Here is a 19901-nt window from a genome sequence, read left to right on the forward strand (position 1 = left end):
TTGATTCGTATTGTTCTGGGGTTTCTTTTGGTTCTCTGCTTCTTGTTATTGTTTCTCATTTTATCGTTCATGTGTTACGCATGCTAATGCCGATGCTCTGTTCGTTGGGTTCCTGTTTGGTCTATGGGACATACATATACATATGTATGTTTGGGTACGGTCTGGGCTGTTCTGTTCTCCAAATTCTGTTCGGTACGGTTCGGTTCAGTCCGGCTGGGGGATTTTGGAACTTCTAACTAAACTTAAAAATATTTCTTGGTTGTTTGAATCAAGGCCAAATCAGAATTGGAAATCAATCAACAAAGAGTGTTAGAAATATTTCAATACTTTTTTTATGTATATAAATATTTTTTTGTTTTTGTATTCACTTTTTTTAATCTCTATTTGCAGTCTTTGTCCTTAATAGAAATTTTGTATTGGTTTTTGTATGTTTTTAGAAGCATTGAGAAAGAGTTTGATAGATAGTTTTCATTAGTTTTTGTTTGTTTGTTTTTGTTTTGTTTTGGTTCTATGTTTTGATTTACTCGTACATGTATAGCATATACATACATATGTAGCATATGGTATATAGGTATAGGTATTGTTTTTTCATTGTTTTCTTTGGTTTTCGTACTTTTAGGGTTCGTATGCGTTTAAGTGTTAAGAGTTTGTCGTTTAGTTTGAAATTAAAATTAATGGAAAACTTGAAAGGATTGTTTCTGGTTTAAATTTAGGAGAAGTCGAACGTGTCTTGTTCGTTTTGTTGTGTGAGTTCATTTTTGGTTTTTCGTGTGTTAATTCTTCGATTCATTCTTCGAGTTATTCTCATGGTTCTGAGCTTGGTTATTACGATTATAATTTAGTTTTTGCTTTACAACGATATGTCTGCTTCTTCTCCTGGAGATTTCTTCGTTTATTCGAGTATCTTTTAGTAGTATTTTTACGCTTTTTCGCTTGGGTTAGGTTACGAGTAGAGTAGACTAGAGTTGCGTTGAGTAGAGTAAAGTTCGATAGCGTTGAGTTGAGTTGAGTGGAGTGGAGTGGAGAGTAGAGCATAGTTCAAGCATACGAAACTAATACGAAAATCGGATGAGATGCGTTTTCAGCTCTAAATAAGTGTATGTGGCTGTGTCTGTGGCTGTGTTTGGGTCTGTGTTTGTGTGGGTTTCTAATTAGCATTGGTTTATTAGCTGTTTTATATACTGATTGATTGAGTAATTCAACTGCTGCTGCTGCTGTCTGTGGTGGGTGATATGCCAAAGACGGGACTAAAGTTGAGTACTTCTGGCATATGTACAGAATTACAGGATTACAGGCTAAGTAGTTTGAAAAGGCTACAGTTACGGTTCCCGATTCCATTTTGGTTATGTTAACAACAAAACTATGCCAAAATACAATTGAAAAATCAACAGAATGAAACGGTACGGAAACGGAATGCAATGCGACTCGGATACGGATACGCTGGCAAACGACAAAGAAATGTATTTTACAGTACTCGTGTTAGCTAGTATTAAATAAGTATTTACACGGCGGCACAGCGGAGTGTGCGAAATAAATAAAACACTTCAAGAACTTCAGTTAATCTCTTTCTTTAATTTCAGCTCCGTTTCTTTAGTTCTTTGGTAGGGATGATGATCAGAAAGGAGTGGCTCGGCTTGGATCAGATCGGTTTTCGTGATCCTGTGTATGCTCGGGTTATGCTCGCGTTATGCTCCTCGTCTTAAGTCTTGAGTATGCTGCATCATATACATATGTATGTATTTACATACATACAAACGTGTCTGGAATTTCTTTGTTCTAGGGTTTCGTTTCTGTTGTGTGGTCTACACCTCGTGCCTCGATGGCAGCACACGTGTGCTGTGTATCTATGTGTTAGGCTATGTGCTATGTATATGCTTCTATATGTACAATTTGAAATTTTTTAGAATTTTACTCGTGTACTTAGCTCAATTTAATTACATTAAATGTTTGTCCATCTCGAATTAATTGTAATTGTAATTTATTTAAACATATAATAACATTTCTTTTGCTGAACACATTTATTCCAAAATTTTTACTTTTTTTGTTTGCTTTTTGTTTGCTTTATTTTGTTTTGTTGTGTTTTGTTTTAAGCGTTCATAGGTAAATGTTAACACAATTTGTTTTTCTGTTTTCTTTGCTTTAATTTTTATTTTAAAATTTTTTTTGTTTCTTTTTTTAAGTTTTTTTTTTTTGTTCATTTTTGTTTGTTTTGTGTGTGTTTAAGGTAATTTTAGTGGCTCAGTTTTTGTGATTAAATCAAAGTCTTAAGATGTAGGAAAAGAACATTACGAGTATGAACGAATAATCATAAGAATAAAACTAAACTCGAATCCTATGTTCTGCTATACATTGGAAATCCTTAGACTCATTTACATACAATTATCATACGTTCGCTAAATTTATTCAATTGTCTAGATTAAGGCTAGGAAAAAAAAAACAACCTTACTTTACACTCGGCCCTTTGTATCTGCTATGTGGTATTTTGTATCTTGTATCTATTAAGCTAACATCCTCTCCTTTCCTCTTATCTGCCCTCTGTCCTAAATCATTATCTAAACTTAGTTAAGCGGATCTGTTTCGTTTTATCTATTTTTCCCCTGTTGCTTCCAACTTCTTCACCTTCCATTCTCCTCCTACTCCTACTCCCCTCCTCCTCTTCCTTATTCTTTATATCGTATTCTTCTTTTGGTGTTTGCTTTTCTCTTATCTCCATTCCTCACTATGCCTTCTTATTTCTTACAGATACAAGGACTCTGGTATGGCTAAGTACAGTACAACTAAATGACATTTGCATGTGTGTGTTGCCTTCGGATTCATCGTTCATTGTTCTTCTTTATAATTACTTATTTATCGTTTATGTTATAGAGTAGTTGTTAAGATTTTGTTTTGTACAAAAAAGCATTTGCAGATTTATTGATGGTTCTTGTTACTTTTTTTCCGCTTTGTTTGGAGAGTATTTACAGCAGTTATAGGCCGGAAATGGGCAGACCCTACTATTAATTGGAACAGGCTAGAGCGGACTCGGACACGGACTCGGACTCGGGCTTGGGCTCGGCTTGCAGCTGAAGCTCAGCTCGTAGCTGAGGAATCGCCTTTCAAATGTACACAGAGTACGATCGCCCCGGGGCCCTCCCTCTGTGGAGCTTGGAAAGTATTATTGTTCGGTTAGGCTCTTCTTCTCATCTGTATTGCAATCAACTAGGGAGTGGGATCGGAGATGGGGATGATGGATAGGGGTGGGGAGGGGGTGGCAGTGGGACTGGAGGAGGGGCTGTGGGATTCGCTACAGAGTTGCTGTTCCATAAGGAATTACCCTTAACCCTCTCCCCACTTATTTCCATTCCCCCATTCTGATCTTCATGTGTATGTAATTGTTGTATGTGTGCGTGGACGGTTTTCGAAGCTTTTAAAAGTTACAACTTTTTTTTTTTGGGTTTTCTTCTTTTTTATCTTCAATATACAACGGCTGGTTCCCTTTTTATATACAGGTTGTATATATATATGTATATGTATATGTATCTATTAACACACACTCATATATATATATTTATTTATATAAATTATTTTATTTTGTTTTTTTTTTTTTATTATTTATACATATAATGCAAAATTTGAGTTTGCATAGTTTCAGTCAACTTTTCTTTTATACTCGTTTTTCTGTCTATGGGCATGTTTGTGTATGTATGTGTGTGGGTGTAGGTGTGTGTCTGCTGTGTGTGAGTGGTGTGGGGAGGTCCTTTCAGCCTATGCAATCCAGTTTGAAGAAGTTGATAGAGTTTGTCCCCTGCATCTTTTTGGGAGCCTTTTGCCTTTTTTGTTCTGTTTTTAAATTTATATCTCCTTCTATCTGAATGTGGTCTCGGTCACATGGGCCTCTAAATATATAATATGTCTTTATTATAAAATCATAAGAGCGTTTTCTGTTTTTGTTTTTTTTCCATTACTCTCATTATTTTTTGTTTGTTATTGTGGTTGAGCTGATCTATGACCTGGATATCCATTTGATGTGGATTTATGTTCTTTTGCTTGTAATTTAATTGCAGTCGTTTTTCCGTCCACTAAACAACAACAACAAAAATTGCTCTTGCTCTTGCTGTGCATCAATCATATTGTATTATTTATGATAGCTTCATTTTTTGTTTTGTTTAGTTGAATATTTGTACTTTTTATTTCGATTTAATTCGGGGGGATCGAAGCAGAAGAATCGCAGGTTCTGTTTGTCAGCTGATATGGGTACAGTACAGTAGGTTAGTGTTCAGTTTTGGTTAGTTTGGTTTGTGGGCGATTGGGGTGGGTGTGGCCATTGGAGGGCTAAAGATTTTCCTGAAGCTTTAGTCAAAAAACAAAATCCTCGCAACTGAATCGATGGATTGATGATCCTGACTAGGACCGAGGGTCTTTAGTGGTGTTGTTGCCTTAGTGGTACACATACAGATACACATATATAAATAAATGCACGTATATGCTGTGGTTAGGCTTATCGCTTAGTTACTTCAGTTAGTTGGTTAGTTGTCTATATTAGGCTATATATATTAGGCTTCCTGTCACATTTAAAAGCAGATATTGCATTGAATCTCGTTTGCATTTGGTATGCTTCTCTCTTTTTGTTTTTGTTTTGATTTTGATTAATCACTATACACATTGGGTTTGTTAAATATTACGGCAGTTTTTCTATACTTTTAGTTCAGTGTTAGTTGAAGTGTGTTTGTCTGTGTCTGTGTCTGTCTGTGTTTGTATGCCTGTGACTTCCGGTTTGGACAGACTGCTTGCATTCTAGCTGGACTGCTTTCTTTCTATGTGAACTGCATCCCTATTCTATACGGACGAGTACTGCTTGTTCCGTGCTACGCTTCTGTTCGATCTGTTCTGTGCTCTTCTTTGATCAGCTTTTTAGTTTCATTTTGGTTTGTTAATATTTTGTTTGTTATGGTTTATTGACTTATTTACAGTTCTGAGGTCGGATTATGCAGGGCTAGTTCTGTTATTCAATGAAATAGATCTAAAATCTTTGATTTAGTTTATGTGGGCCTTCCCATCTACTGCAGCCAGCTCTTCATTCGATGTTAATGCTTTCATTTTGGATTTTATCTTTATGGGGTTTATAGTTTTAGTTAGATATTGCCTGGGGTTATATGTACATACAAACATTCATATGCCATATTATGTACACATAGGGGGGGGGGGGGCTATTTCACTCTCCTTGATCGAGATTATTTTCACTTGTTTTGGGTTTGTTTTGGGTTTGGGAGTATGCTTTTGCTTGTGTGTTGTTCACGTTTAAGTTTAAGTTTATAATTTAATTAAATGTAGTTTAAATATAAATTAGGATTTAGATTAATTTAGCCATAGATTAAATTTGTTTTGTTATTTGTTCTACTTAAATTAAATACAAACAGCTTTCTTTGTAGTCGTTTCTGGCATCCAACGTAACTCTTGTCAAGGCCAATTCTATACCACTTAACATTCTTCGCACTGATCAGATCAGATCAGAACAGATAGATATATATGAGACATACAATATACAATTTTGGGTTCCCCATACGTAAAAAATACACACATAACGAGACATACATACATATATATATATAGTCAAATGTATTTATAGGTTTAAATAGGTAAAGACATACGAGTATGTATCGCGTAGGTGGGAGGGCGCGCCACGTGGAGAGAAAAGAGAGAAAAAGTTATGTTCTAATCAAATCGGAATTCAATTCAGTTCAATTCAGTTGATTGGTTGTTCGCACTGCCACTGTAGTTGGGTAGGAAATCTCTAGTCTCTACTCTGGAGTGTAGTCCCTGGCATCTGTGGCAGTGCGCACAATCCTTTTTGGAATTTGTTTTTGGCGTTTTGCAGCACTTTATCTTAGTTAGGCTCTACTGTTTAGAGGTGCACAAGGAAGGTGAAGTGAAGGTGATTTAGTTGGGTAGAGAGAGTGAGAGAGGAAGGTCGGGAGAGTGGGAGATAGAGATGGAGCTAGGGCTGGGGCTGTGGCTGGGGGTAGGAAGAGGGAAATGCAGCTGGGCTGAGTGTGAGAGAGAGGGAGGGGGCAGCGAGCGAGCGAGAGTTACAGACAGAGAGTGAGAGAGGATTGTGCGAAAGCGAGTTAACCAACACTTACCCAGTAGTCAAACGTCGGTCTCGATACTAACGGCCAGGGCATTATTGTGCCTCATGGTGAGGGTGGTGGCGCCGCTGCCGCTGGCACTGGCACCGGCGCTGGTACTGGCGCTACTCGTTGTTGCCGCCGCGCTCGTGCTTATTGTGGACTGCTGCTTGAAGCCGCTATGCTGCGGCTGCGCCTGCGCCTGCGGCTGGTACGGCTGCTGCTGTAGTGGGTGCTGCAGTGGATGCTGCTGCAGGGGATGCTGGAGCTGCTTATCGAGCGACATCGACATTGAAGTCGACGATGCTGGCTGCTGCTGTTGCTGCTGCTGCTGCTGTTGTTGCTGCTGCTGTTGCTGCTGCTGAGCTCCCAAAAACTGAGCCGCTGCCGCACTACGTCCTGGATGTGTGTCAGTTAATCCCGGCGTCGACTCGACACCATCATCCAAATCCATCATATCCGATGAGGACTCGGACAACGATGATTTCTTCATATGTTGACCTACTTGGTAGTTTGTAGTCAATTGTTTAGTGTGGTTGTCACGCAGTTTTCGGCACGCGGTGGCATACAAGGTTGTGTTCGTGTTTTCGTGTGTTTGTGTGTGTATGTGTGTGTGGTGTTGTTTGTGGGAAAAGGGGGGGTGGTGTCGTGAGTTCAATTGCAGGCGTGTGGTGAGTGGGTTGGGGGAATGGCGGGATGGTGGGAGAGATATCACGGAATTTGGGAGCGGAGCAGTTCGGATCGGATCGGTATGGGCATGGGCATGGGTATGGGTATGGGTATGGTATGGTTTGGTACGGTTTGGATTTGGATTTGTTTGGAGATCACGTTTCGATATTCAAATTTTCCATACAATTGTTGGACGGAATAAAGAGAGAAACAAAAAGAAGAGAGAGAGAAGAGAGAAAGAGGAGATCACACATACAGTTGTAATGCATCAATTACAATAATGTTTTTTGTTGTAGTTCTTGCCTTACACACAAAACACACAGTACGTGCAGAGTACGTTGGTTGTAGGGTTGCCACAGCCGCTGCCTCTGCCATGGACAGGGTTGCCGCCTGCGTTCAAGCACTTGGGGGAGAGCCGTAAACGCAGCTGGCAGCCGACCGCCGGCCACCTGTCCGGCCATCGCTGGCGCCTCAGTGGCTGGGCAGGGGCAGGGCGGGGCTGCCACCCACAATTCGTTTCTTTCTTCGTAAATGTTTCTATTTTTATTCGGCAGGGGGCTTCTAATTCTTGTTTCTTTCTACACATTCTTTTTGTGGGTGGTTGGTTGCTCTACTTGAGTAGTATGTGAGGTTGTGGTTGGTTGATTGGTTGGTTGGTTGGTTGGTTGGTTGTTGGTTGGTTGGTTGTTGGTTGGTTGGTTTGGTTGGGGGGCGGTCGGGCGGGGGTTATCCATTCGGATATGTGGTATATGCGTAAACGATTAACGAGTACGAGCACGAGCATGAGCTCGAGGCTCACGAGGCTACGAGTACGAGTACAACAGAGAGACACACACAGAGAGAGTGCACACACAGAGGGGTGGAACTTACCTAGTGTACCTGGCAAATATGGACAACTAGTGACATGATTAAAGTTCTGGCTCTGCATCTCCTCCTGGTCCGTTTCGCGGTGATAGAAGTAATTGAAATTACTGACGATAACCGGCACCGGCAGTGCGATTGTCAGCACACCAGCAATGGCACACAGTGATCCCACAATCTTGCCCCAAACGCCGACGGGTCTGTATTTCATGAATTTCAGTTTCAAAATCAATTTTCATTTTCCATATCATTTATAAATTTCAATTTTTAGTTTTCAGTTTTGGTTTTAGTTTCGGTTTCAGTTTCAGTTTCATTTTCAATATCAATATCAATTTCGAATTCAATCGATTGCAGTTATCGTATGTCCAACGATAAACGATACAAGTTCAATGCAGTTCATATACATGATAGCGGTCGTTTTTGGGGTTGCATTTCGTTGTTATTATCGATTGTTATCGTTGATATTTGGTATTTTGTGGTGACATTTTTGTGCAAAATATATTTTTTCGTTGTTGGGGAATTTTTTTTTTTTTGTAATTTGTTTGGTTTTGATTTATATTTTGATTTGATTTGAATTGAGAATTTTGGAGTTGGTTGTATTTTTTTTTTTGATTTTTTGAAATTTGGTATTTTGTTTGTTTGGATTTGGATGGAAGCGAGCGATGTTAACGAACGAACGATATAAATAAAATGAAAATACAAATATATAAGAAATGTAAAGTAAAACTCTCGTTTGTTCTTAATATTCATTTTGCGTTGGTATTATTTTGATTTTTTTGTTTTTTTTTTTTTATCATATACTATATGCAATTGCAAAATCATACAGCATTACGCATTATATAGATATAGGTATAGATATGAATATTTGTCTAAATATATAAGGTATACATAGAGGAGGCAGGTAAGGTATATGGGGAGAGATATACATACATATAGAGAGATTCATATTTGGGCAAATATATAGGTAGATATAGATATGTAGATAGAGATTGAGGCGGGGGGTAGTACGGGGTACGGGGTAGGGATGTATATACAGGGTATATGAGTAAATAGGCATTTAGTTAATTAGTCTAGAGAACGATCAAACCAAAAGAGTACTCGAAAGATGTCACAACACTTAGAACTTGGAACTTGGAGTGGAGTAGCGTATTGGATTGGATATTGGTGGCTCGCATGGTGTTTTTGCTGTTTGAAGTTAAGGCAGTTGAGCTGTTCTTGTTTTAGCTGTGGCTTTGGTAGTGTTAGAAATGTGTTTGTGTGTGTGTGTGCTTATAGAGACATACATAATTATTGCACAAGTGCGATCGAGAAACGAGGTGCTGGTGGCTTGGAGGTGGAAGTGGAAGTTGGACAGTCAGAAACAGTCGAGAGAGAGGTTGAACTTAAATTTGTGCGTGTCTAACAGAAACTTTTCCTTTCTGACAGGATAGGAATGTGGGACGTTTGAGAGCCAATGGAGAGGGAGGATCATTGGCAGATTAAGTAATTCGATTTGGCAGGCGGCTTGGGTATTTTTTTTTTTTGGGCAGCAGCTAAAGCTTAAAAACGTTTGTATCTGTGTGTGGCTGAGTGTTTGTGTGGGTGTGTATGTGTGTGAATGGGCGTGAGAGGGTGTCTGTAAGTGTGTTTTACGGTGTGTGGCACATAGTGGGCCCATGCAGCATGCTCGTCTTTCCCTCCTACTATTCTGTTCCTTTTCTGTAGAAACTTTTTATGTGTCGGTGTAGTTGTATTTGTTGGTGTTTTTTGTGTGTTTGGTGTTGGTGTTGGTGTGAAAAAAACTCGATTAACTGTTTTTTCAGCTGTAAATGAAATTACCGTTATCCTCAATAGCCATGTGGCGAGTGTCTCTGTGTGTGCGGTATGGTGTGTGTTGGTGTGTGTGTGGCCCCAATCGGGGAACGCCAGTGTATAGTTTCGATGATTATAAGAATTCATGGATGGATGGGAGTGCACTGTACTCTTCACTGTACAATGCTCGGTGAGTGTGGAATTTAGCTGATGGGATTTCATTTGATATATTTTTGATATTTTTCAGTATGTTCTCTAGTATTTTCATACATTTATCGATATTTTCTTTTTGTTTTTTCATAGGTGAACTAAACAACGACACAACGGTTACACTGATAATTGCGATAATAAAATAATGGCAATAAAAAAAGTTCAAATAAAGGCAAACTAGAAACAGAACAGTTTAATGGAATGGCAACCGTTCCGAACAGGATCGAAATTAAGAGCATCAGGCAGGCTACGGTTTTCACAGTCATACTTTTAATTTCAAGGCGCTCTGGGATCCACTTTTGTGAATTTGTTTACTCTTTGTACTGTTAAGCGTTAGTACCAGCTCATAAAAAAAGGCCTCTGTTATGTTTAACAGAGACTTATCGATAGCAAAATCGGGCTGCCCCAGCTGTTAAATTGAATTCACTTTTTGTTTTTGCCCTGACCAATTTTTTCAGATCCAGTTTCGAGGATGGCTTAAATAAAAATTATTTATAAAAAGGGCATAAGCTCATACCCAGGTAATGGTGTCAAATTCATGTCAATGCATCATTAAGTCATCTATTTTTTTCCTTTTGCAATAAAGATTTTTTTAGCTGTATAAAAAGCCGCTTACTTTTAAATTCGGCGAATAATTTTTGCCGTTTTGAACACGGAAAAGTCTTTCGTTTTACGAGTACGGACTGACTTTGTCGTTTCGAAAAGTAAATCACACAAGAAAATTTTTTGAGAAAGCGTAAACCGGAGCCTGCCTGTATATTTAAACAAGAGAGAGACACACACAGAAAGAGCTCCCTGCATGTGAAACTAAATGGAAACTGAAACTAAATGGGAACTGAAACAGAAACGCAAATGAGTCAAAAGTAATATGAAACGATAAGGAATGGAACGCAATTGGTTAGACAAAGACGAATACAAATACAGAATACAGAGACAAATACAAATACAAAGACAAATATAACTTGTCATAGACAAATACAAATACTGAATATAGAATACAGAATACAAACAAACAGCTCAGCGAGTCAAAGTAAGAGATAGCAACAGTTAGGTTTTGGATTTTTGCGTATTTTAATCGGGATTGGAATTACAAAACCATATGGGGTCGGGTTTAGCAATATACAGTTAATCTGCATACGTATTCGGTATTTTTCGTATATAAAAGTGGCGTTAGTTAGTGGTGGGTAGGTAGGATTTAGGCTTAGGCTTGGGCTTGGGGGGGATGGATCGGGGTTAGTCATAAATAACGAAATAGTGGTAATCGAAAATTAGAACAGAATAAAGTGGCAGAAACAGTGGCAGTGGGAGGCAGAATACCGCTAGAGCGGCGGCACGCCCCTGGCAGGAACGGGAACAGGAGCAGGGACAGGAACAGGAACAGTAACGGGAAAAACACGAAACATAAACGAGAACGGGAAAATAAAGCGATATCAAAATCATAATCATAATCATAACTGGATTTATCGTAGAGGTAATCATAAGAGTTAGAATTGTATAGATTTGCATACGTCATGTCACCATATCCAACGGTGGTCATGGTGACGACCGCCCACCAAAATGCATCGGGTATGGACTTGAAGAAGGAATTCTCGCTTCCAGCTTCCGCAAAATAAACCGCCGATGAGAAGAGTACGACGCCTAAAAAAATTGATGGGAGAAACATTGCTTTGCATTGGTATTATATTCTTATATTTGTTTGCTATAATTTTTTTTTTTTAATTTTTTTTAAATAATTTTTTCTTTTTTATTTAAAATAAACATTTAACCAAAGAGTTTTATTGATATTATTTTTTTTTCGAGAGAGTTTCGGGTGTGTCCGTTGTGGGTAAGTCAGGGGTCACTTAGGGGTCCGTCAGAAGCTCGTCCGTGTTCCGTGTGTTTTTTGGTTTTTTTTTTTTTTTGGTGTGCGACTCATTTGTGTTACATTCTTTCTGTTTCTTGTTGTCTGCGGCCAGGGCTGCGGCTTCTTCGGCTGCGGCCGCAAGACAAGTGGGTAGCCCTGGCTCTGTTTTAGTTTTGCTGTTTTTCAGTTTTGTCTTGAGCTAACAAATAGAGTTGTTTCATTCACGAGTACGTGTTTGGACCAGTGACCACTCCATTGAGGACTTGCGATTTACTGCAATCCCCCAATCTGCAATCCGGCGGAATTCCCAAGCAGAAATTCCAAATGTGAACCGTGTGGTGTGAAGGAACTAAAAGCACGTTCCCTTCTGGTGAGCTCCTCATTGTTCTCGCTATGGTGATATACGAGTATTTGTGTGGTAGAACAAATGCCAACAGGACAGACAATGGACCAAATTGCCATGAAAATTAATTCTGGCTCAGGAGGGGGTGTAGGGGTAGAGACACACACATGGTAAAGTACTAAAGACGAATGAAAAGAAGTCCACATGAAGACAGAAAGAAAAACTGAATGAAAGAGGAGTTTGACAGACACCATGCCAAAACGTTTGGTAAGGATGGGATTGGAAAAAACATAAAGGAATGAACGGAACCGGAACGGAACGGAACTGAGAAATAAAATGAAAATGAGGGACTGCATATTAAAGATTTATGTACAGAGTTTTGGGAGGCGGGAGTTTTGGGTGGGCTATGTGAGGTGGAATGGGATAAAAGCGAGCGATCACACAGTACAACATCTAAGAAGGGCTTACTGGGCTTAATCACATCGTTCAGTTCAATTTACAGAGGAGCAACTGTACAGCGCGGGGTGAGAGCAGAGTGGAACGCCGCCTCAAATCTGAGTGTGTGCTCGTTTTTTTGGGTCCTTGGACGCCCTTCCATACATAACATATATATATACTATAGCATGTACAATTTGGTGACAAAAGCAAAACATAAAGACAGATATACAGCTTCAGCAGAGAGAGAGAGAGAGAAAACAGATAAAGATAATGAAAAAGGGTATATAGATTGATGGCAGGGTTAGAGACAGACAGACTTGCATCACAAACACTCAGACAAACAGATAAAAGAGAGCACATAGTAGATATAGAAAGATGTAGGAGCAGGTTTAGACATAGCACGTGCCCATGTCGGAGCAGCACAATTATGGTATTGGATTGGAACGTGTGGAGTTTAAACATAGGCTGTACCTCATATCACCATATCCCACCGTAGTCATGGTCACCACAGCCCACCAGAAGCCGTCCGGTATGGACTTGAAAAACGAATTGTCGCTGCCAGCCTCCGCAAAATAGACCGCCGACGAAAACAGTACCACGCCTGCGGCGATCAATCATCAATCAATTCAGGGCGAGTCAAACAGAGATCAGATCAATCATTAATCATTAATCAATCGTTAGTGTACAATCGAATCGTTAGTATTTGTGCGTTTCTGCTTGGGAATCTGTTGGGAAAGGGAGGGCCTCACAGGAGGATGGGTCTGGTCTGGTCTATTGCCAATGCCATTGCCGTCACAGATATTATTTGCATTTTGTGTGTGGCCTTTGTTTGCTCCTTTTTCAAGGAATTGGTTTATTTTCTGTTTAAAACAACTACAAGATATACATAAGACTATGCTATATAGATTGGTAAATGCTTTTTTGGTTTATCTTTTTTAGTTTTTTTGGTTTTTTGGTTGTTATTTTTGAATTGAAATCTGGTGCATTAAAAGAAAACTATAGGTATATTCGATAAGGTGGAACAAAAATGTATGAAGAAATAACTGCAACTGGAATTTAATTTAATTTTATTTTTTTAGATTTTTGGTTTCGGTTTTTGTTTTTGTTTTGTGTGTAGAAAAACGATTTAGAAAAGTTCTTGGCATGACATTTATGTATGTATTTGTAAGTATTATTAGTATGTTAAGTGTGTGTGTGTGTGCTTATGTGTTAAGGTAACATAAAAAGTTTGCAAAATATCACAAAAATCGAAAGAAAAAGCACAAAAACTTTGGCAATGACCGAAGTGCCAGTAGGTACAAAGTTTGTAGCCTACTTTTAAGGCCACAAGCATCTTGTTTGTGTGTGTGTCTTTGAGATAGAGAGAGAGAGAGAGAGATACAGAGTGTGTGTGTGTGTGTGTGTGTGAGTTTTGTTAGTAATGCTACTTGATCGGTGGCAGCTAACTTTACAGAAGATTATCTTTGTATGTGTAAATGTATGTATTATTTATTATTATTATTATTATTATACATACATACATACATATATTAGATTTGAGAGTTGGTTGGCTTGTTTTGATTAGAGATAAATGGATACATGGAGCTAGCTAAGTACGTTTACTCTGTACAATACAATATTCATAAGTTACATACACATGTACATATATCGGTAGTAATTGATCATATACATATATATAGCTATAGATCGATATACGATTATATGCATACATATATAAGTATAAGTATGTTTAGACTAAACTACGGCAAGACAAATGATACGAGAACTGAAGGTACATAAATAACTGAAAGCAACCATTAAATATGTAGTAACGTAATGCCTACGTTAATAGGAAATAGCATTATATAATTTAGGTGTATGGTATACATATATATTGTATATAATCAGTTACGGTCTATCACAGAATTGACATTGACAGTGTGGCCCGTTAATCGATTATTAACAGCGTTCGGGTAGCTGTATTAGAGATGGAACTTTGGCGATATAACGGAAAAATAACAGAACGAAATAGATGTCAGATCACAGACAACGAAAAACAGAAACAAAAAAAACAAAGAACTCAATTGAAATTGAATTTGAATTGTAATTGATATATATATATATACATACATATATATATGTATATAGTTCGTATAGATAACGATATGTTTATTGGTAGGTATCGATATGTTTATGCATATGTCGGTTTTGTTATGGTACACTAGAGATTAGACATACTCGTCTGATACTTAGTCATGGTTGGTTAATACGTTAATCGCTCAACAGATACAACAACAAACTATAAACTATGGAAATTACCAACTAGAAATTAGGAACTATCAACTAGAAGCTAAAAACTATCAACTAAAAGCAAAAGAAGTCAACCACTGCACAGTCTGTGGACATGGACATCGAAACGACAACGTTGATGATGAGTACGGTTTACGGATTACGGTTTACGGTTTACGGATTACGGTTTACGATTTACAATTTACGAACAACTTTTATTGGTGGATAGAGAACATGAACAACAATACAAAATATATATAATTTATTCGATAGAGATGGTTTTCTTATCATCTTCTCTTCGTTTCTGTTTGCTGATCCATCCAGGAACGATCAACGATCTGGATGAACACTCTACGCTTCGTTTGGTTGGACAGCTTGAACGCCAAGAAGTATGCCAATTTTAAGGTATTTTCAACGCAGTTTAACAGACAACCGAAGCAAAGGAAAGTTGCAGTACGAGAAGAACGGAAATGGGAAATTGCAAGGAATGGAAAGGAAAGGAGAGGCTTAGGATTAGGCTTAGAAAGAAAGCTATACATAGCTACAGACGGTACAGTACAGACGGGAGGCGGATAAAATTCAATCTGCATGCAAATTACGTGGGATCCTTAAAATTGCCAACGACTTGAGCGCGGCATTGTGGGCACAGCGAACGGATTTGATCGAACAGATTTGTATAAGTATACGTTCCGCTCGATATCCATTTCGATTTGATTGCACACAAGAATTGCCTTACGCACTTTGTCAAAGTATATCAGGAGTAATAGACTAAAATTCGAGTACATTGACATTGCTGCTGGTTATCGCTAGAGCCACAAAATATAACTAAAATTCAAATACGCAAGAACGCAAACAAAAAAAATGTCGGAAACTCAACGAACATATCCAAAGTGAACAATACTTATACGATGCAGACACACACGCACATGGATGGTGCTGCAATATGCGCAGTTGCAATATGGCCCATACTAGTACATATGTATGTAAGGACTTTATGTACCGGGGTATCTTCCAGTGCGCGTGTGTGTGTGCAAGGGGAAGAGCATTGAGCGCTGGTCTGGCTGGGATAAATAAGAGATGGCTAAGTATCACTTGTAGTTGACCTATGATTGTACTTAGTTCTAGTTTTAAGACGACAGTAAATAAGTTAGAGATACTTAATGGGTGAGTTGTACACGGGCTGGGCTCTACGGGCCTCTAGGCTGCTCTTCGCTTCCTCTAGTTTGTTGTAGCTCGTGACTCTATGTATTTATGTGTATCTGTGAGTGGTGTGTGTGAGACTATATATATATAGTTAGTCTAGTTTACTTTACTTTAGTATTACTTTAGTTTAGCTTGATGTTTATATGTCTAATCTCTATCGTTGAGAATCTTTTATGTGTGTGTGTCGGTTGTTGGGGAAGGTTCTGGGTTCTGGGTCTGGGGTCTAGTTTGGTTTGGTTCTGTGGGGGGTCTGAGTAGGAGTTGGGGACGAAGGGGTGGCTTGGGGTAAGTGGTAAGGATTGAAAGTGTGCCTGACTGTAGTACTATGTAGTATCTACATATCTAATTGCTTGGCCGCTGCTCAGAGGAAAAGATAACTTAGTCTTAGGTTCTGGTTCTACTAATCGTATCTTCTAATCGAGAGTTTAGTTTTGTGTGGTTTTGGGTGGCAAATCAAGTATCGGAAATGATAAGTTCTTAAAAAGCAACACAGTATATTATATTGAATATATTTTCTTTTTGTGTGTTTTTTGTTTGTTTTTGCTGTTGTTTGCTGTCTGAGTTATTGCTGTTTTCCTACGTATGTATTTCTTTGGCCGATTTTATTGTGTTGTTTTAGTGTTTTAGTGTTGTGGGTGGGGGTATTTTGGTGTTGTGTGGTATTTGGGGATCGTGATGAGCAGTTAACATAAATGTGCTGGCTTACGCTCGCGTCGGTCGCAGATATATTTCTCTTGGATCTTGGAGAGATATATACATATTGTATATATGTATAATGTATATGTATCTTTTGTGGTTGTTTTAATTATCGATTCTCAGATTTACGAGTATGTGTGTGTGTGTGTGTGTGTGTGTGTATGGGGACAGTAAGACAGAGAGACAGTGAGACAGTGAGATTGATAGACAAAGAAAGAGACAGAGACAGTGAGAGAGAGAGTAGTGGGTGGTGGGGAGGGAAGATTTTGTATAAAGAGAAAGTGGTGGCGGGGGGGCTGGAGTCTGTCTGTGCTATGTTGGATGGTCGCAGTCGTTTTGCAGTATTTATTTTTTTTTGCAGTTTGAATAATTCTTGTAAATCGATAACAAAATTTTGATTTTTGTTTTGTTATTTTTTTGGTTTTTTTTTTTTTTTTTTTTTGGTTTTTTAGGTTTTTTTTCGTTTTTACTGTTTGGAACTTACCTATAAATAAGAAAAATATAAGTAAACCTAATTCCCGCTTTAGAGTTCGTCCAATATTGTAAACCCTTTGAGGCTTTCAGAGTTCCAGTACCTGAATATTTATAAACCCTTTGTAGGTGGAAATGACCTATAATAACTTAAATATGTCTGAATTATACGATGGCTGGATGGATGGACTAATCATATACACTAGATAATGAGTTGCACATAGTAGACGTGATCAATGCACTTGGAAATTTGACGACTTTTGCCCCCTTAAAAAGTTAAAATATATGGAGATCTCACATATATATATAATCTTTATGTTGCAACAAAGTTGGTGACATACATATTAACAGCTGTTAAAGTCAGCTGTTGCTGTGCAGGCGGTTGTTGGTTGTCAAAGACTGCAGGGTTCACAAAATCCTAGTGTGTTCAATTTATAAAAAAAAAAAATTTGGCTCAGGATATTTTGCGAAGAGGGTGCCAAGTGTCGAAATAAAATTTAATAATCGATCGACTTCATATGTAAGAAAAAGAGGCGAAAAAACATGGTCCATACTTCAGATACTATTATTCATCTGTTAACTTTTAAATGCAAGAAATAGCCCCTTATGGGTGTGGTCTTGTATAAGCGATTACAATTGTTAAGGCAGAGACCGGAGCAGATTATTGTTTAGGTGGCTGAAGATCAACTCGAGATACGGAGTCGAACACAACAATGAGCATAACGTGTGAGGAGAATGTTATTACGATAAAATTGTGGCTTTTGTGAAACCTCTGTCTTTTTTGTGTGCTGTCTGTGTGTGTGTAAAATAAAATGTTCTCAGCATGTTCCCAAAATGTTTGTTTTTTACTTGTTAGCAAAAAAGTAAAAGTGAATTTATTTAGACCTTTTGTTGCTTTAAATAAATAAACCAAAAATTGTTTCGGGGAAGTTATTAATTAGTGCCAAGGGTCAAACCCATACTGAAGCATGTCAGGCAATTCATAAATGATGGGGATACGGATACACAACAATGAGCATAACCTCGAGTATTTCTCGGTGTTGTCTGTGTTTGTGTGTGTGATATATGCATGTGTGTATCTGTGTGTTTGTGGGTGTGCGTGAAGATAAGAGTATTGGGCAAACAGAATCTCATACCTGTGGACTGACTGGCGCTTTTGGAAGATTTAACGTATCCTCCTCTTCGGCAACGACAGTCGCTAGTGTTATAAAGTACGGAATGATGGCGATTATGTCGATAACATTCATGACATCCCTGCAGAAATTTAATTTGTTCGGACATGCGAGGAACCTGAACACACACAATAATCGATACAACGACCAGCGATTGGTTTGGTTTAAAGATTCACACACAGAGAGCGACAGCGACAGCGAGAGCGAGGGAGTAGAAACAAAAGAAAAAGAGAGAGAGAAACAAAGGGAGAGAGAGAGAGAGAATAAGAGACGTTAGAGACGTAATAAAGAGATAGATCGTTGGAGAGATAAAAATCATAAATGTATGAATCATAAATCATAAATGAAGGAATACTCGTAAGTGTACGTATACAGAGAAAACCAAACAAATGTAAGAGAAGAAAGGAAAATAAAATTCAATCAATATATATATGTACATAAACGAGATCAATCTAGATATTCGTTGATAAATATATGTATGTATGGATAGAGATGGAGATGGCAATGGAGATAGAGCTCGAGATATATATAGAGATCGAGAGAGATAGAGAGAGAGAGAGAGAGAGAGATATCGGTATTCTAGTGCTACTAGCTGTACTTATATATCTCTTTCGTTCGCTTAGCTTATGGCTATGCTATGGTAGGTACATATGCATACGAGTACGAGTATGGAGTATGGAGTGGAGTGGAGTTGTGGAGGTGAAAGTGAAAGGGGAAGTGGTTGCGCCTACCTGACAGTTAGTTCAAATGTAAACCAAATAATACATAACGTTTCTATAAGGAAGAAAGGATCTGTGATGTCAGGCACCTCGTCTTCCTCGATCTTTGTGCCATTTGTTGTTGTATTGAACACCTAGAGAGAGAGAGAGAGGAGAGATGGGAGAGAAAGATACGCACAGAGCGCGATAGATAGAATAGAAAGGGAGTGTGCACAGAGGTGGATCAGTTGATTCAAATATTGGGATCAGAGTGGAGTCAGTACGCACCTTGTAATGCTTAAATTCGGGTAATGTTTCTAGACAAAATATAACAATTGATAGCAATATAACAAATACACTAATTATGGCTACAACTCTGGCGGCTTGTGAACTCTCTGGATACTCGAAGAGCAGCCAGACTTTTCTTTGTTTCTCATTATCCGGTAATGGTCTTTCTTCCTCTTTAATAAAGCCTTCATCCTCTCTGCAAAAAAAGAAAGAAGACATCTGTGTGTTATACCCCCCCTATTAATGTTTGTGTGTGTGTGTGTCTGTGTTTGGGTTTTAGTATTGTTTTTAATTTTTGGTATTCTTTCGGCACTTCAACAACAGCATCAGCAGCACTGGCAGCAGGAAGCAGCAGGCCTTTCGATGGGCCAACAGAAAACAAGCTTAAAAGGCACACGCTGCTGACTGGACTCTGGACTGACATTGCACAAGGCTTTGCCACAACTTTTTATCTCTGCTCAGCTAAGCTTTGAGGCATTGCCATTTAATTGAGTAAAATTGAGTTGAAAGTGGAGTTAGTTAGTGGCTACAATTGAAGTTGTTCCTACTGGCTAGTGGCTGGTGGTCCAGTGATTAATATTCAACTTGCCTTTCGCTTTGGCTTTTAGTTTTTTTGGTTTTTTTTTTCTGGTGCTTATGATAAATCTATTGCTACTTTGTCTTTATTTTGTTTGAAATCTTATAAAGTAGATTAGGATTAGGTTCTGTTAAATTATCTCTTCATGTCTGCTTAGTCCATGATTAATTTGTAATCTGGGAGTCTTTCAGTCAAGCCTTTCAGCTGTGGGTGGGTGCCTTTGGCGGTGGTGCTGGTGTTGCCGTACTCTGTTATTTTCTGTTCTTGCC

The 19901-nt window shown here is 38.5% G+C and overlaps 2 protein-coding genes across 10 annotated transcripts in view; both read right to left on the reverse strand.

The window, feature by feature from the left end:
* Positions 1–5236: 5236 nt before the first annotated feature.
* LOC121403873 (potassium voltage-gated channel protein Shaker-like) lies at positions 5237–12647 on the reverse strand. Of its 2 annotated transcripts, none has more exons than XM_041591907.1 (4): positions 11144–12647; positions 7644–7834; positions 6120–6605; positions 5237–5472 (listed from the first exon to the last, which is right to left on the reverse strand). In XM_041591907.1, exons 1-3 carry the CDS (start codon positions 11296–11298, stop codon positions 6127–6129), a joined length of 825 nt encoding a protein of 274 aa, XP_041447841.1. In that variant the 5' UTR covers positions 11299–12647; the 3' UTR covers positions 5237–5472; positions 6120–6126. The 2 variants fall into 2 exon arrangements, with proteins under 2 accessions (XP_041447841.1, XP_041447840.1); XM_041591906.1 differs by having other exon boundaries at positions 6120–6608.
* Positions 12648–17954: 5307 nt separating this feature from the next.
* Positions 17955–19901, reverse strand: part of LOC111074807 (potassium voltage-gated channel protein Shaker) — a 114605-nt gene continuing 112658 nt past the window's right edge. For all 8 annotated transcript variants that reach the window (XM_041591895.1, XM_041591900.1, XM_041591898.1 and 5 more), the window contains 3 exons: positions 19056–19251; positions 18801–18922; positions 17955–18187 (listed from right to left, as the gene is read on the reverse strand). In XM_041591895.1, coding sequence (XP_041447829.1) covers positions 18028–18187; positions 18801–18922; positions 19056–19251 — 478 coding nt within the window. In that variant the 3' untranslated portion in view covers positions 17955–18027. The remainder of the gene's footprint in view (positions 18188–18800; positions 18923–19055; positions 19252–19901) is intronic.

Source organism: Drosophila obscura, unplaced genomic scaffold (assembly GCF_018151105.1).
Source record: "Drosophila obscura isolate BZ-5 IFL unplaced genomic scaffold, ASM1815110v1 contig_165, whole genome shotgun sequence".
NCBI lineage: Eukaryota > Metazoa > Arthropoda > Insecta > Diptera > Drosophilidae > Drosophila > Drosophila obscura.

Bases quoted from the DNA above. Each gene is read 5' to 3' on its own strand.
- LOC121403873 (XM_041591906.1), bottom strand. From the start codon at position 11,298: ATGTTTCTCCCATCAATTTTTTTAGGCGTCGTACTCTTCTCATCGGCG. The intron at 7,835-11,143 runs GTATGCAAATCT...CATGAAATACAG, and splicing joins GTTGGATATGGTGACATGAC to ACCCGTCGGCGTTTGGGGCA. The intron at 6,609-7,643 runs GTAAGTTCCACC...CAAACTACCAAG, and splicing joins ATATTTGCCAGGTACACTAG to TAGGTCAACATATGAAGAAA.